At 40.2% G+C, this 18,791-nt stretch overlaps 1 protein-coding gene across 1 annotated transcript in view; it reads right to left on the bottom strand.

Annotated features, from left to right (window-relative positions):
• Positions 1-1,178: 1,178 nt before the first annotated feature.
• Positions 1,179-18,791, bottom strand: part of Oatp33Ea (Organic anion transporting polypeptide 33Ea) — a 126,146-nt gene continuing 108,533 nt past the window's right edge. The window contains exons 10-13 of the mRNA XM_067154648.2: positions 15,755-15,963; positions 7,836-7,939; positions 6,590-6,691; positions 1,179-1,440 (exon numbers count right to left, since the gene is read on the bottom strand). Coding sequence (XP_067010749.2) covers positions 1,301-1,440; positions 6,590-6,691; positions 7,836-7,939; positions 15,755-15,963 — 555 coding nt within the window. The 3' untranslated portion in view covers positions 1,179-1,300. The remainder of the gene's footprint in view (positions 1,441-6,589; positions 6,692-7,835; positions 7,940-15,754; positions 15,964-18,791) is intronic.

Here is an 18,791-nt window from a genome sequence, read left to right as displayed (position 1 = left end):
AGAATTTCCATAAAAAATATCTTTGGACAAGAACTTCCCGTCAGAAATGCGACACCAGCAGCCCCAGGTAAGTATTGCTAACAATTCTCACTTCTCCATTTTTACAAGTATCTAATTGAACACTTTGTAAAACTTGCTTATAATCATTACCAAAAAAAGCTATGGTGTTTACTGTATATATTTTCAGACGTTTCCGGGCGGAAATCAAGATGTGCCTACTCCCAGTTCGAAAAAAACGATTTACGTCAGCTTGCTGTGATGCGTGCAAACGCTCAACGTGCAAAGAGCACACTGGACTAACAAAAGTAGTATGAAGTGAATGTTTTTCGCAAGAAGTTGAAAGAAATTAGTGAACAGGACAATGATACAAAATAATGTGGTCTACAAATCATGTTAACATTTGTTTTGTACTGTAATGTATTTGTAATGCCAAGGATTTTGGTTATTTTTCATAATATTTAGTAATAGTTATGTAAATTTATATAAATAGTTAACATAAAACCAGTCTGTTAAAACAAAATTATAATTACCTTCTAAAAGAACGAAAACAGTGTACGAGTCGAAATTGTAGTAGCAAATATTTAGGTAATAAACAATTGTGGATATATACAAATATGTAAGTATATATACTAAATAACCAAATACTAGTATAATTTATTCAAACTGCCGAGAAGAGCTCGTATAAGAACTAAAATCATATACCAAGCCGATGTTAGGGAGCCCCTATACACGCTACCTCTCGCGTAAGTGCGGACAACGATACCGATGGCGGGTTAAGATTCCCGACGAACCTTTGCGTTGCGTTTCATAGAACTTTTAGCAGCAGAACCACAGATGCGAAACAACATACTGATGTCAGATGATGATGCTCATTTTCATCTAGACGGTGCATCAAAAAGCAAAATCACAGAGACCAAATAAATGGCATATATTGTTCTTTGTACCATTCAATGTGTGCTTCAGTAAATCTTCCTATTTGTTTTCATGTTCTGTCCTTTTTATATCCCACTATTCATTCCGCCAGACCCTGCATATTTTGCAACAGTTAATTTTCTTACCTGAGGATTTAATTTCACTCCACAATTTGTACTAATGAACCAGAGCATTTCTGAGTAGAACTGTCTATCTTGTTAGGATCCCATCTACTTTGTATATGCCTATAAATTACATGTTGTAAATATCGAATGGAGGTACTTTGCTATATTTTACTGAAAAATGGAGTCTCTGAACACAGCATAAATAGTTATTAAAAGAACAGTCAACCAGTCCTTCGTATTAAGTTAAAAGAACATCACTGGACTCATTGCGTATCAACATGTAAAGGTGTTGATAATGATTTTGGTCCCTTTTCTTCTCCCTCTTCGTCGTCTTCATAAAGTTTCAGTGATCTGCCGAGGATACACACGGCAATGTCCAATACTACTCCAACACTTGTCAGAACTGAAACATATTAAACATATTCATCTTAGAAGAACAGCAAAAGAGTGGCTCATGTTGATTCATTCTTGTGTTGTTAGTAGTGTTGGAATAATCGAATACAAATAATTGCTTATTAGATTATTTCATTTATTCAATTATTTTCCGACTCTATGGTTAAATGGTTAACATGCTGGGCTTTGGTCATAGGGGTCCCGACCCTGCCAGAAATCGAACCCGGGACCCCAGGTTTGATTCCCAGTAGTCCTAGAGATTTACGAATGGCAACAGGGCTAGTTTGTGATTAAAATAGTTCATACAACTCCCTTCCATTGCGGGTGTGCCCCACTTCTTGACAGTGATCACAGAGCTCCTAGATAACAAGGAAAGGGCACAGACTGTCAAGGCATTGTACAACTGGTGTTGGTATAAATGATAGAGCATAGTCTAATATGGATATGTGCCAAATATTAAATGCAGTGGTAACGGGGAACGGAGAAAAAGTTTATCAACTGCAATAGTGATTCAAATGGGTGCCCTTTATTATTGCAAAGACGCTTGGCACTATGCATTAACACTGTCCTTTTAATATGTGGCAGAACAAATCAAGATAATAATCGTATGGTCTCAGCTACTGTGTGCAGACACTTCAATTTGATACCATCTGGCTGTCTGCTCGTCAATTTCAACGTTCTGTTTTACTCTAGGCCTACTAGATGGCAAACCGAGTAAACCAAAACTCTCTTGGGTGTCTATGGCTGAGATTTAATGAATTTTGTCGGGTAAACACCAAATGTGTTACTAGAGATCTTTTACATGCCGACATCGTACGACATGGAGTATCGAATGGACATTTTTTGCCCTTCAAAAATCTGACTACCTCTGCGTGGTTTGTACCCGCTGTCTTGGGATCTGGAGGCCGACATTCTATCACTGATCCATAGAGGCAGCTACAAATCAAGATACGTCATTATGACATGCAACACCTATTTAATAGCATCAGTATAGCATATATTCAAAGTGTGCACCCTTCTGTCTAGCGCATTGTTCATAATGGTTTGGCAGATTGTCGAACGTAGTTGAATAACACAGATTGCCGCTTAGGACAATTTTTTCTCATAATTCAGGAACGTTCCTAGGTGTGTCATGTCATTGGAAAAGGGATTCTTTCAGCATCCCCAAAATTATTAGAGAAGGTACAGTCATTTTTGTTTTGTCTTTGCAGCAACCTGATTTGATCAACAAGTATGACAGTGCACGAGATGTTACGGTGCACATTTTGAATACATTCTGTACTGATGCAGTTAGATACATGTTGCATGTTATAATGATGTATCTTGATTTGTTATACTGCATGCTGTATTACTGTTTGGCTTTGGGTAGATCACATTCCTGGTCTTGTCAGCGGCAGCACAGGGTTCTGTAGATCATGGAGTTTGGTTCCTCATGAAGAAACCCTTAAATGCAACTGTATTTTGATCAACTTTCATATTTTATTTTACCTTCTTCTGAACCCTGTCTCCTGTTTTGACTAACATTTTTTATTGTTGAAGTGGAAGCCATTTTCTTTTCTGTTTTGACTTTGGAAAATTTACAGGTAATATATTTTAACTATCTGTCAAAACTAATGAAAGATTAATAAATACTAGCCACGAACCTGCTACGCAGGCGTAGCAGGGGGAGAGGTGATACTCCCACGTGGCGCGTCCCAGGTGGCGGATAGGGGGGTCCTAACCGGCTTGCCGGCGGACTTGAGGGAAATAAAATACCTCTCGCGGACCAAACACACTACCCCCTGCGGGTGGGGGACGCACATGTAGACTACACCCGCGGTATCCCCTGCCTGTCCTAAGAGGCGACTAAAAGGGGCAACCAAGGGCTGACAATTAGAACCATGAAACTAATTTTGAATCGTACCATCACGCGGGGAACACCATAGGTTGCCTGTACTTGCGAGTAGTACCACTAAATTCGGTACGAAATAGGTTTGTGATTAGTAGCAGTAAAAGCCTGGCCTGGTGGATTCCAGTACCCGTGCGTTGTACCCATGTGTGCAACACCGCGGGTCTGGGCGTAGCCTGTGAGTTGTACCACTATATGAGCAGCACTGTGGGTCTGCGCTGCCTGTGATTAGTACCCACTATGTGAGGAACACCACGGGAATACCGGCGCCCGTGTTTAGTACACCTAGGTGGGGAACCTTCTCGGTTTGCGTTGGCTATGAGTTGCGCCATTGTGTGAGACACACCATAGGTCTGCGTTACTTGTACGTATTGCAATACTTGTGAGTAGTACCATCTTTTGTGGAACACCGTGAGTCTTCGCTACTTCTGATTAATACCCCAACATGACACATACCATGGTTCTATTTTACTCGCGACATGTACCATTCTGTGGGGCCTTAGACGTGGATTTTGCACCCCCTTTAGACACCAAGCATCATTGTGATTTATAAGTGGTTCCTTGGTCGGTAGTAATGTTATTTTCGATCTGTATTGAGTCCGATCCACTGGCTTTTGTTTGTTTGTTTTGTGTTTTGTTGAGTTCCTGTCCATCCATTCATTCTTCATGCCTTTTTATTTTTATTTTGGTCAGTGGATGCCGTTGCAATTTTTGTTATTTCTTTTCGTACCATTAGGGGCCGATGACCTTCGATGTTAGGCCCCTTAAAACAACAAGCATCATCATCATCATCATCAATAAATACTAGAAAGTACGGTAACTGAAAAAGAAATTTAATTAACAACAGAATATACACCAAAAAGAAAATAACTGAGTGAGTGGTTGCATGGTTTGGGTCACATAGCTGTCAAGAGACAGTAACATTGCACCGAATAGTTTCTTCACAACTAAACACAACAAAGACTGGAATAGGTGACCAGGAAGACGTCCTACTGCACATGATGATGCAAGTGTGTATTGGACTAGAATAACTTGGAAACAATTCTCTAAACCCATGGGCAGATAGTGAAAATATCGAGCTCGATTAGTAGGTGGTGGTGGTGGTATTATTATCATGCCTTGTGAGGTGTGGCTATAAAGTTGTTTACTTCTATTATTATTATTATTATTATTATTATTATTATTATTATTATTATTATTATCATCATCTACATTCTTATGTATGACAGGTTGTCAGTACAGACTTTGTTTGGTATAAATCGTGGTCATATAATTTATTATTTGTGCGTTACATGATCTGTCTTGTGTAACAGAACATGCAAGATTATGTCACGATACTTCTGCTGTATGTTTATTAATAAGACTTTATTTAATTTAAGAATATGTAATTAATAGTATGTAATTTATTTTTACCTGTAAATATGATGTATAAATGCGATGTAATGTTGTTCGATACAGGGTAAGATTTGCAAGTAATCAGCTTCATTTTCCGTATCAAAATTTAATCATTAAATTTTACACTATTGAGAATCTTCCACTGTTTTGATACTTTATTTTGCCTTTTGGCAAATTTTTTATTTATATGTTAACAGTACATGTTTCGTTCCTTGTTTAGGAACATCCTCAGCTGTTATAGTGGCTTAGGTGAATGGTTAAAATTTTTAAAATATATAGATTTACAAATACATTGGTTCACTTAAAAACTAAATACGAATTAAGATAGATGATATTAAAAACAGTGTGGGGTTAGTGTGTTACTGGTATGAGAGCAGATGATTACATGGTTGATTGACTTAAAACTATGTCTATTCATTAGAATAGTTGTTCAAAAAATTTTTTCACTTTGTTACATAAAAAGTCTGTATGCAATTAAAATTCTTTAAAAAATGTTTGACTTCATAGCATTGTTCGAATTGTTGAAAGTTTTTCTTCCTTTCCTTCCAGGTAAGTTGTTGTATGTTGTGTGCTTGCTTATAGTGCTTTTGACTGAGTTTAATGTGGAAACTTTTGGAGCTGATTGCTGATCTATTAATGTGAAGGGAGCCTCGTTTCAAATTTCTTGCTATAGCTGAATTCCGATTCTACTGTGACCCTGGAGGGACGTTTGATACTGCTTTGCGTCTGGTGAAGTAATGGTCTATATTTTAAAAATTTTAACCATTCATCTAAGCCACTATAACAGCTGAGGATATTCCTAAACAAGGAACGAAACATGTACTGTTAACATATAAATAAAAAATTTGCCAAAAGGCAAAATAAAGTATCAAAACGGTGGAAGATTCTCAATAGTGTAAAAAAAAAAAAAAAAAAAAAATTAAACAGGGTAAGATTCCAGAACAACGCACCTTTGTCACTGGAGTTTCACAGAATGTTCTTTTCATTTATACATAGGTTATTGGAGACACGAGAAAGCATGTTGTGTCATACTTTTCTGGAAGCCTGGCCAGGCAAGGTATATAAAAGGGCAGAGTTGAGTTGTTAGTAGTGAAAGTCGTTAGTCGAGTTAAGTATATGAGGTCATTATGTGGTTTTGCCGTTGAAGTGGTTATGTTGTGTTGGTACCACATGTTCCGTAGTTAGGGTTGACATGCTAATGTGCAGTCGACTAAGTTCAAGATGGTGGTTCATTTGATGTGCAATTACTAATGTATATATGATTTGTAAAAAAAATGTTGTACACAACTGACAGCATCTCGTGTGTGCGTCTTTGTGATTACGATAATGCGTGTTTGCCCCCTTCAACATCTCCTCTTGTATCGGTTGCTTCAGTGCTCCCACAATCCAGGTGGTCTTGAAGTACTGGCGAGCAGTTTGGCCAATCAGAATGCTACATTTTTCTTTAATAATTTGAAAATATATGGCAAAAAACGTTTGTGCTTTTAAAGACATGTAATAAAGACTTTCCAGTCTGACACACAACAGACTGAAAAGTTTTTATTACATTTAATAAGTCTACACTGAAAAATACGGCTTCTTTCTTAATAAACTTTCACAGACACTCTCCAAATCTTCAGGCCAAGAGCATTCATCAGAATGCTTTACAATGGCAATCGCTTCAGCCATTCTCTCAACAAAAATCAGCTTAATGTTTTAAATATACTGTATATTCAGATCTCCAGGTCTCGAGACTGAGGTTTGGTCAGAGGTCTGGTGTGATGTTGAAAAGGAAGGTACAAGCAGCTCACTTCTATTGGGGATGTGCTTTGAAAGAGCTGCACTTTCTCTAGGACACAAGTTTACTTTTACTTGAATATTCAAATGTAACACTAACCTGCTGCTGTAGAGTTGAAATACAGCCTGAAGATCTCTTTATCATACAGCCAACAGTTTCCTTTCTGTTTACACGTGTCATCCCACACCAAGCAGGTTGAATCTGAAAAGACAAGTAGGGTCTTCAGTCATGACATTCACTACATAGTGATGAAGGTAATTCCAAGGAATTTATTACCACCAAGTAGTGATGGGATGATCAAATACAAAATAATAACTTATTAGGTTATTTCATTTTATTCGATTATATTTCCCATTCGAATGAATGAGGCAATCGAATAGTGAATTTTTTCCATCCAATATTTTTTCGATTATTCATACGAAACTCCATTCGAATCAATGAGGCAATTGAATAGTGAATGCTTTCGAAATAATCAAATGAAAACTGATGTTATTAAGACAGTTAATTCACTCATTTAGTTTCAACATTTGGAGATACGTTTGGAAAAAAGCATATTAATATTTTTGATTTCCCATCTGGAAGTCGAAAAACTTACGAAACAATATTTCCACTTCCGGAGGTGCACATGGCCCCGAGGTTCTCTAAGGCAACACAAAAAATGAGTACCAGGTTAATTCCTGGGGGCAAAGGTGGCCGGGCCGTGGAGATAACCATTTTACCTCACCAAGTGGATAGCGGAAGCCTTTACCTTTGATCTCTGTACGCAGATGACTTTGCTTTATTTTTACTCACTGGTTTCCTCAGTGGAAACTATGTTGTATTTTAGAGAACTTGTAATGCCACTGGTTAGCTCCTTAAAAGTTCATTACACCAGGCGAGTTGGCCGTGCGGTTAGGGGCGTGCAGCTGTGAGCTTGCATCTGGGAGATAGTGGGTTCGAACCCCACTGTCGGCAGTCCTGAAGATGGTTTTCGGTGGTTTCCCATTTTCACACCAGGCAAATGCTGGGGCTGTACCTTAATTAAGGCCACAGCCGTTTCCTTTCCTGTCTCATCGTTGCCATAAGGCCTATCTGTGTCGGTGCAACGTAAAGAAAGAAAAAAGTTCATTACTAATATTTTTACTCTAGCCTTTAGCATAAACAAATGAATAAAATCTGCGTTAATCAGTAGATAGTAATGAGACATTTCAACAGGTATTTAAATAAGAAATAAATTTCAATTGGTGGATCTGTTTATGCCCCATTACCAGGATACTCTATACTTGGATTTTCACCAGGGTGTACTAGTTAGTTGGCCTGTGTTCTCAATAGCTTTCACACAAACATATGAAAATATGTAACTTACCAATAATTTGACCGTAGATGATAGGCCCAGGGATAAACGCTAGTAGACTGACCATTAGGAGAGCCAGTCCTTGAGCAAATGATTTGTCTTCTTTTCTTACACACCTGAAGAAGAACATAAGAAAATACAGTTTCATTAGGCTGTGGGAAAAGAGAGAATAAAGCAGATGTTGGCGATGGATGCAAGATTTCAAGTGTTCCTGTTTGAGAAGTGCAGTTGTTGAAAATAACTATACGGGGAGTATCAGAACTATACTGACAAAAAGATCAGGGATGCTCTTCGTGTTATGTTAAGAACAATGGTAAAATTGTACGGTGAAACCTCGGAATGCGAGTAACTTGGTCTACGAGTGTTTTGCAAAATGAGCAAAGATTTTAAATAAATCGTAACTTGTTAAGCGAGTGAGGTTCTGCAGTACTAGCGTCACGTGTGCCTACGTTTTCCTTTCCCCTGTTAGTTCATTGAATGGATGAACGAGATGTTTGGTCCTGTAGTGAAGAAACACCAGGGGCGTATTCTCCTTGAATGCAAGGCATTTATTGCATGCGTTATGATAACACAAAGAACTGTCTGATGTACGATTTTAGATTGTTTCAAGTCAAATATTAACGATTTCATCTCTCAGAAGTTCAACTACGTGTGGTGCTGGTGTAGTCTCGCCGTCTACACCACTCTAGGAAGAAAGAGACAGCGAGTGGAGGAGTTAAGGATGTAAGGCATTCAATCTTAAAATTGCATCCTGTGGCAGACGTAGTTCTGAAACCCTCCGAATGATATCGCTGCAATTGAAACTTGGTCAGAATTTGTCACCCCATACCCGTGCTACCATCTGTTAGCAACTTGGAGAAAGTCGGCATCTTTACAGCGAACGGGACCCACAGATTACCCCCCAGCGAGAACCCAACGTGACGAAACTGACCAATGCCACTGGAGTGACTTACCTCCAGTGCTTGAGTTGTGGCTAACTAGTGAGTTAATTCATTGTGTTTTCTGTGTTTTATTATATTTTGCGCACATGTGGTATTAACAATGGATGAGTCTAAAACGGATATAATTGTAAATCAGTTTGAAAAGCCATTTACTGGCCGTTCGTTTGATGATTCAAATAGTTAAAGCCGGGAGTCCTCTACCTTCCCTCGTAAATTTATTCTTCTTATTCTTCTTCTTCTGCCAGGGTTGGTTTTTCCCTTGGGCTCAGCGAGGGATCCCTCCTCTACCGCCTCAAGGGCACTGTACTGGAGCTTCAGACTCTGGGTCGGGGATACAACTGGGGAGGATGACCAGTACCTAGCCCAGGCTGCCTCACCTGCTATGCTGAACAGGGGCCTTGCAGGGGATGGGAAGATTGGAAGGGATAGACAAGGAAGAGGGAAGGAAGCGGCCGTGGCCTGAAGTTAGGTACCATCCCGGCATTTGCCTGGAGGAGAAGTGGAAAACCATGGAAAACCACTTCGAGGATGGCTGAGGTGGTAATCGAACCCACCTCTACTCAGTTGACCTCCCGAGGCTGAGTGGACCCCGTTCCAGCCCTCGTACCAGTTTTCAAATTTCGTGGCAGAGCCGGGAATCGAACCCGGGCCTCCGGGGGTGGCAGCTAATCACACTAACCACTACACCACAGAGGCGGACCCTCGTAAATTTAAAAACAGAAAACAAGAATTGTGTACGCACGTTCAATCCAGAAACTTACAGTAAAACTGTTTGGCTTGAGTTCACCTACATGTAATTAGGGTGAGTAGAATTGAAATTTACTTAATACATTGTGTTAACTGCATGGTTACTAGTTGCATGCCTCAGTGGAGATTCCAGGATACGCCACTGAGAAACACCTTTCAGAAAATCTGCCGCTCAAAGTCTTGCTGGGTATGGACAATACTCCTGCTCATCCTCCAGGCCTTGAGGCCTTCAGGACGACTTACTGGAGGAATTCAAGTTCGTTAAGGGTAAGTTCCTTCCTTCCAACACTGCTCCACTACTCCAGCCTATGGATCAGCAAGTCATTTTGAACTTCAAGAAGCTATACACCAAAGCACTATTTCAGCGATGCTTCGAAGTGACCGAAAAAACAAACCTTACCCTCCGAGAGGTTTGGAGAAATCATTTCCCCATCATGAACTGCCTGAAGATCATCAATAAAGCCTGGGATGGGGTCGCCAAGAGAACTCACTTCTGCTTGGGGAAAGCTGTGGCCTGACCGTGTTCTTGAACGTGACGTTGAGGGGATTGTTGGTGAAAATTATCCGCCAATTGTCAATGAAATTGTGTCTTTAGGGAACACTATGGGGTTGGAGGTGAATGACGTGGACATTCAAGAGCTGGTGGAAGAACGTAGCCAGGAACTGACCACCAACGAACTGATCGACCAGCATCGCGAACAACAGGAGATCTCGTCCGGGGAAGAGGAGGAGGAAAAGTCAGTGGAATCTCTCACTTCAACTGAGATTCAGGAGAAGTCAAAAATGTGGGAAACAGTGCAAAATTTTGTAGAAAATCACCATCCGAATAAGGCTGTAGCAGTGCGAGCGATGAATCAGTTCAATAACAATGCAATGTCACATTTTCGTGAAATCCTCAAAAAGAGGCAAAAGCAACAGTCATTGGACAGCTTCCTCGTTAAAGTTGCACGAAAAGAAAACAATTCCAGTGAGCCAACAGATGTCAGGGATTCCGTTAGTGAGATTCATGCTACACGGTAATTCTTCTGATGTCGTCTCTCGTCTCCCTCACACCAACAATGATTCTATTGTACGGAAAAGTTCACTTTAACTCGTTTCACGTTATATTTTGTTTCAGAAATGGTATGCGAATACATTTTTTTGTGTTGTGGACGAATCATCCGCGTTTCAATTGTTCCTTATGGGAAAACTTGCTTTGATATACGAGTGCTTTGGATTACAAGCATGTTGCCGGAACGAATTATGCTCGCAATCCAAGGTTCCACTGTATTTGTGGAGAACATTAATTTTTTTGTTTTCGAGAAAATGAGGTCAATTTGTTACTTGCAGGCACGGAATTCAATTTGACAAACTCGCCGTATTTGCTATGCCAGAGAGCTAGCTGCTGCTGTGCTTCATGGGAGAGATGGGGAGGGAGGGGAAATGGTGAATATGATGGCGACAGAAAATAATGCTCCGCGTGTAGGCACAAGTTTCCTCGTTTGACTCGCAGAGGATTGTCCTTATCTTTTACAGTCAGTATCCACAGTTCCACGAACCTACTACACTGGCGTAGCAGGGGGAGAGGTGATACTCCCAGGTGGCGGATAGGGGGGTCCTAACCGGCTTGCTGATGGACTTGAGGGAAATAAAATACCTCTCGCGGACCAAACACACTACCCCTTGCGGGTGGGGGACGCACATGTAGAATACACCCGCGGTATCCCCTGCCTGTCGTAAGAGGCGACTAAAAGGGGCGACCAAGGGATGCTGGTATTAAAACCATGAAACTACTATTGATTAGTACCATCACGTGGGGAACACCATGGGTCGCCTTTACTTACGAGTAGTACCACTATATTTGGTACACAATAGGTTTGTGATTAGTAACAGCAGAGAGTGGTTCCCCTGTGGGTTTCCAGTACCCGTGTGTCGTACCTATGTGAGCAACACCGTGGGTCTGGGCGTAGCCTGTGCGTTGTACCACTATATGAGCGATACCTTGGGTCTGCGTTGCCTGTGATTAGTACCCCCTCTGTGAGGAAAACCACGGGGCCCGTGGGACCGGCACCCGTGACTAGTACACCTAGGTGAGGAAACTCATCGGTTTGCGTTGGCTATGAGTGGCGCCATTGTGTGAGAAACACCATAGGTCTGCGTTACCTGTACGAAGTACAATACTTGTGATTAGTACCATCTTGTGTGGAACACTGTGAGTCTTCGCTACTTTTGATTAGTACCCCAACATGACAAATAGCATGGTTCTGCTTAACTCGCGACATGTACCATTCTGTGGGGCCTTAGGCGTGGATTTTGCACCCCTTTCGACATCAAGCATCCTCGATTCAGGATTCTGCTTTTTGAGTGGTCACTTGGTCAGTAATAAATTATGTATGATCTTTTTTTAGTTGAATCCACTAATTTTTTTGTTTGCTCGTTTTTTGTTGGTTTTTTTTTGCTACATGTCCATTCCTTCTTCATGACGATTTTTTTCTCTTGGTCAGTTTATGATTTTGAATTTTTTGTTGTCATTTCATTTCGTACCATTAGGGGCCAATAACCTCGATGTTAGGCCCCTTTAAACAACAAGCATCATCATCATCATCATCAGTATCCATAGTTCATTTATTAAACAGCCATAACTGTACACACAGTACAAGAACACACCGTAATTAAGACACACTCGTTAGTCAAGGAATGCTCCACGATTGTGTATTCCTTGACTCAAAACATTGTAAATTGAATGAAATACTGAATGAAGGAGCAATACAGCCAATGGTTTGAAAAATTAACATTAACATTATATAAACAGTATTTCATACCAATTGTAACATTCGGACTAGAAACGCTGCTAACTAATAAGAGACAAGATGGTAAGATCCAAGCAGCAGAAATGAAATTTTGAAGAACATCGGTTAAAAAGACAAGAAGACGTAAAATTCAAAATATTAAAATCAGAGAAGTGCTAAATATAGAAGATACAGAAAGCAAGACTGAGATAGTTCGGACATGTAAAAAAGAATGGGAAAGGAACGGGTAGCATGAACGGAATTGGAAAGAGAAGTTAAGAGAAAGAGACCAGTTGGAAGACCAAGAAGAAGGTGGATGGATCAGATTTGGAAGGACATTAGAGAAGCTGGACTGGATGTGGCGGAAGTACAAAGGGCTCTTGGAAAATTTTACAATACGCAAAAATGGTTGGCTGGACACCCCTGTTATGGTGAGGGGTGAAAACTAGCCTAGAAGACAGCAAGGTGCGACCTTCATACCAGTTGTTACCAAGCAGTGGGATTGAAAGCAAGTTAAGATGTTAGTGTGGTCTAAAGGTGAATATCGTGCAATTATCCGCTACAATTTTGCTGATGGGTTAACTGTTTACCAGTGCCTGGAGGAAATGACTCCTGTTCTGGGGAAAGACTGTCCACATCGGACAACAATTTTCCGCTGGTACAAACAGTTCCAGAGGGGAAATTTTGGGGTTGAAGACGATCCTCATTCTGTGCAGCCATCTGAATCAGTGACTGAGGAAAACATTAAAGCTGTGAAGAAAATGTTGCAGCAAGAGAGGCGGTTGACATATCAGCAGGTAGAAGATAACCTCCACATCCCTGCACCAGCTATTCATTCAGTTCTACATGACCATCTCCTTGTTAGAAAGGTTTGTTCCGTTTGGGTGCCCCATTCACTTTCAGAGGAACAAAGGGCACCTCGAGTGAAATGGTGCCGAGAAATGCTAAAACAGTTTGAAAATGGGACTTCGTGTAACGTCAATAGCATCATCACAGGTGATGAAACTTGGCTTTATTATTACGATGTCCCAACAAAATCCCAGAACAAGGTGTGGCTGTTTGAAGATGAGGGTACTCCTGTGACTGTGCGAAAGTCAAGGCCATTGAAGAAAAGGATGATTGCAGTATTCTTCACTAAACAGGGCTCCTGACTCGGGTTGTGCTAGAAACACAAAGGAAGTTGTACAGTGAGACTTGTCTGCCTCATTTCATCCAGGTCTCAAGCAGCTCCATCCAAGGTCACTGCTTAACACTTGACTCTTGCATTACGACAATCCTCCAGCACATCTTGCTAATGTAACAATGGATTTTCTTGCCATATCAGGGTTGACTGTGCTTGATCACCCTCCATACAGTCCTGAACTTGCCCCATGTGACTTCGCACTCTTCCCAGAAGTGAAGATGAAGCTGAAAGGGCAGCGTTTTGCATCCGACTTGGAGCTTCTGGCAGCAAGGGATCAAGAGTGTGAAAATCTAATCGAAGAAAAGTGGCAGAGTTGGTTCAGTGACTAGTTTCGACGTATGGAGAAGTGTATTGAGTGTGGTGGAAATTATTTTGAAAAAATCTAAAGCGTTCACTCACATTGCAAAACTTTCCTAGTGCCCTTTGTAATGGAGCAGGAAAAGTGGAAGGACAGAAAGGAGTGGAGGAGGCTTGTTAATTACACCCGGGCGACTGGAGTGGGACATTGATGATGATGATGGTTTGACTACAGTAGATGTTCAATATGCCCCCTCTCCTACTTCAAAGCACAATGGTGCAGTAGTGACCTTTGGACTCTGTTCAGGATATGTGGTGTGTTGCAAACAACCTGGAAATCTCCCTGTATTCTTGGCACGAGTTCATCTTCTCTTTGTACGGTTCACATAGTAGTCAATTTGTGTGGAACAAACTGTACGGTGCCTATTGCGGCTTGGAAGCGACTATGCGAAACAAACGAGAAACTTATGCATTCACACTGAGCGTTACCCCTCTCTGTCTCTCTCTCCCCCCCACTTCCCTTCCCTCCTCTAATGCACAGCAACAGGCAGCGGCTAGCTGTCTGGCATAGCAAATACGGCAAGTTCGTCAATCTGAATCACATACCCGGAAGTAATAAAGTCACCTCATTTTCTTGAAAAGAAAAGTATTCCCTACCAATCCAATTGCACCGTCATTCTTAACACGAAGAGCATCCCTGATTTTTTTGTTTGTATAGTGCTGATACATCCTGTAGGAATATTTGCCCTTTTGAATTCCAATTTTATCTTCCTATTGTGATCTTTTATTCTTATAAAAACACCACTCAACCTTATTCAGCTACTAATGTCATTCCATGCCATCTCCCCATTGCTGGTAGTAAATAAGTGAATAACACTGTAACCCTAAAGAACCAAGAAGTAGAGAGAGTCCACTCAGCTGTGTATCTTGGTATAGTATTAGACTCAAAACTTTCCTGGAAAAACCATATTGATTATGATTGTAATCAGCAAAATTACATCTTTGATAGAAATAATGCACAGATGAAGATACAGTAATACCTCTCACCAACGATTGAAGTGTATATATTATGCAATTATCCACCCACATCTAACTTACATAAGCTTCATTTGGGGAAAATGTAGGAAAGATTATGTTAATAATTTGGAAATCCTAAAAAAAAAGAGCAATCAAAATCACGTATGGATTTCCCTTTCTCAAGTTTTTTCAGAGTCAAATATTCTGCCATTCCATAAGCAAATTGCATTTTCATCATCAGTCTTTATGTATAAGCTAGACAGGAAATTAACCCACTCTGCTGTTAACTTCTCCCATTTTAGTGAAATTCATAGAGGATCATTAAGGATATATATCCCTCTCACTCCAATTCAGTAAAGTATGGAGTGAAAGGCATAGAATCATCAATGTTTAGATAATATAATGTATTGCCTTCTGTTATAAAGAACTCTAAATCAGTTAAATGTTTAAAGAAAAAAACTGAAGGAATACAAATATCTTACAGCCATGCAATATCTGAATATACTTCTGAAAAACTATGATGCTAACATGTTAAAACAACTACATCTTAGTTATACATTATTATTATACAATCTTCCTGCAACAGCTTCAGGTTGCCCAAAGACAGAGAGTACCGGTACCTTAATAACAGTAATGGATTTGGATACAGTAGATAATGTGATCGTATGATGTTAAGTGTAGGCAATTGAGCGAGGCATGTCAAACATTTATTTGAGGTCCGCAAGCATGGTTCTTGAAGATCATGATGGACTTCTTGAGTGTGATAATCGCGGTGTTATAGATGAAATCACTATTCAGCCCAGAGGTATTGTCACTTTACTGAAAAAGCTGTAGTATATGAAATGTAGTTATCGTGTTGCCTTAAGAAAAGAATGTACTGTACTGTCCCTATCATGAGCCCGAGGTTCATAACACCTTTTGTCACAAATAAATAAATGAATAAATAAATAAATAAATGAATGAATGAATAAGCTGTACCTGTAGCTGATGAGTATATTTCCAACTTTGCCAGTTGATCCAAACAAGTGCATACAGACCATCATACCCAGGAAGATCATATAGACTGTCCAGCAGTCACTAGGGCATGCTCCAGAGATTAAACTTGAGCTGGGGAAAGAAGTTTCATTGGAAAATACACCTTCGTCTGTTGGATAAATAATACTTGTACAGGTGCAGTTCGAGAAAAGCTAGAAAGGAGAAGAAAAACAAAAGTTAAAATAAGTTTTACAACTGTTAAATAACATAATACTTTGCCAAATTCAGCTATTGAAACAATTACAAGTTGCTTTATGTCGCACCAACACAGATAGGTCTTATGGCGACTATGGAATAGGAAAGATCTATGAGTGGGAAGGAAGCGGCTGTGGCCTTAATTAAGGTACAGCCCCAGCATTTGCCCGGTGTGAAAATGGGAAACACCGAGCTCGATAGCTGCAGTCGCTGAAGTGCGGCCAGTATCCAGTAATCGGGAGATAGTGGGTTCGAGCCCCACTGTCGGCAACCCTGAAGATGGTTTTCCGTGGTTTCCCATTTTCACACCAGGCAAATGCCGGGGCTGTACCTTAATTAAGGCCATGGCCACTTCCTTCCAATTCCTAGGCCGTTCCTATACCATCATCGCCACAAGACCTATCTGTGTTGGTGCGACGTAAAGCAACTAGCAAAATGGGAAACTACAGAAAACCATCTTCAGGGCTGCCGACAGCGGGGTTCGAACCCACTATGTCCTGAATGCAAGCTGATAGCTGCACGCCTCTAATCGCACAGCCAACTCGCTCTGTATTGAAACAGTTAATCTGTATTTTTGCAAGACACATTCTTCTGTACTTTCCAATTGCTGGGATGTCCAAAAGCAGAGTTTAAGGTCTAGAAGCCAATGTTGTTGCTTACTTAGCACCGTCCAGGTGACACGTGCAGATGTGAAGCAACGTCAACTCCTTATGGTTGTAAAAACATAACTGGACACAAAAATATTCTGCAGTATATATAAATTGTCAAACTGCTGGATTTAATTCAAAATTGAATGGAAAATTGACCAGCTAGATCCTGTCACTTGTCCACCTGGTTTCAGTCTACCTAGAAGAACTTGGATTTCCATCAGCTGAATATGGACAAATCATGGCAGGTCACAATTCTGGCTTCATAAGTGGAATAAAGCTGACCATCCCAGGGAATATGCCACAAACTACCTTGTCATGTGGTGAATGGAATGTGTGCCACCGACAAAACTGTCAACTGGATCTCTGAAGATCAATTGACTGTAGTTTTTTGTTGTTTAAGCAAGGCTGTAATTATTCATGTATCCCTTTTCTTTGCTATATGATAATAATATTAATATTTATTTACACTGTTTACGCCCGCATTGGAGCACCACAAAGTAGGAGGGTGTGACTGCCCTTTTTGAACCCCCTCTAATTGTCGCAGCTGTTTGTGCGTGCTAATGGTGAATATTTTGAAGACTGACAGGCACAGATGCTGTGTGTTGTGTGTGTCTATAACATATTAAAAGGAAATTGAGAAATCTCAAACCATATTGCAGTAATTCAAAACACAGTTTGTGATGGCATTTATGGCTAGACTAAGTACGTATCTAAAATTATGCTCTAACTGTCTTTAGGTTAGCTCTATGGCGTTGTGTGCTCACCAGCCGCTAGATGGCACCGTTGTCTACGTCTGTGGTAGGTTTCACTTTACAATGGCGAAAAATGAAAGTATCCTCCTAATCAATACATCATATATTCCGTCATTAGACGGAGTAAACAAGATCAGACATGTTTCGGCTCGTTTGAGCCATCTTCAGTGAAAAAAATTAGGGGGGTTCGAATAATTTACATAATATGAGTTGAAAAAATGCTAAAAAACATAGTGAAAGCGCAAATGAAAAAATGCGCTTTCATTATGTTTTTTAGCATTTTTCAACTCATATTATGTAAATTATTCTAACCCCCCTAATTTTTTTCACTGAAGATGGCTCAAACGAGCCGAAACATGTCTGATCTTGTTTACTCCGTCTAATGATGGAATATATGATGTATTGATTAGGAGGATACTTTCATTTTTCGCCATTGTAAAGTGAAAACCGTCAATACGGAATGATTGTAATATCTTGTAATGTGGTAGGTTTCAGCGCTATTACATCAGTACAGCTTGCGCTGTTGCGATGTAAATATGGTCATGCCATTCTCTGTCTGTACCAAGGAAGAAAAGCATTCCATAATCCATTTTTTGTGGTCTGAAGGTTTACCAGGAGCGGAGATTCATAGAAGACTTTCAGCACAATACAGGGACAGTGTTTTGCCACAGCGAAGTGTTTACCAGTGGACTGAAGAAATCAAAAGTGGTCGCACGAGCATGAAAAATGATTAATGGTTATGAATTTCATGTTTTTGGTCCGTATTGAACTGAGAATAATATATAAGTAATAATAATAACAACGTAAACGTTTCCACCTTTTCAATACTGAAATATATTCACAAAATTATAAATTACACGGTACTAGTTTTGACCCATCTAGGGGTCATCATCAGCCGTAGGGGTCGAACTAGTACCGTGTAATTTATAATTTTGTGAATATATTTCAGTATTGAAAAGGTGGAAACGTTTACGTTGTTATTATTATTACTTATATATCATGAAAAATGAGGAAAAATCCAGGCATCCATATGCAGTTGTAACTGATGCCAATATTGAACGAGTGCTTGATATGATCCTGAATAACAGATGAGTGACTGTCGATGTTGTAGCAAACCATATGCACATTAGCAATGGTTCTGCTGTTCTTCCTTGGTGCAAGCAGAGAGTGGCACGGCCATCTTTACGTCGCAACAGCGCAAGCTGTACTGATCTAATAATGCTGAAACATACCACAGACGTAGACTATGGTGCTATCTAGCAGCTGGTGAGCACACAATGCCGTAGAGCCCAATCTAAAGAGAATTGGAGCAAAATTGCAGATACTTATTGACTTGCCCTCGTACTATCTCTTAAAACCTCCACCACCACCGTTAGGACCACC

This window comes from Anabrus simplex, chromosome 10 (assembly GCF_040414725.1).
Source record: "Anabrus simplex isolate iqAnaSimp1 chromosome 10, ASM4041472v1, whole genome shotgun sequence".
Taxonomy (NCBI): Eukaryota; Metazoa; Arthropoda; class Insecta; order Orthoptera; family Tettigoniidae; genus Anabrus; species Anabrus simplex.
This window is presented reverse-complemented; position numbering and strand designations above follow the sequence as displayed.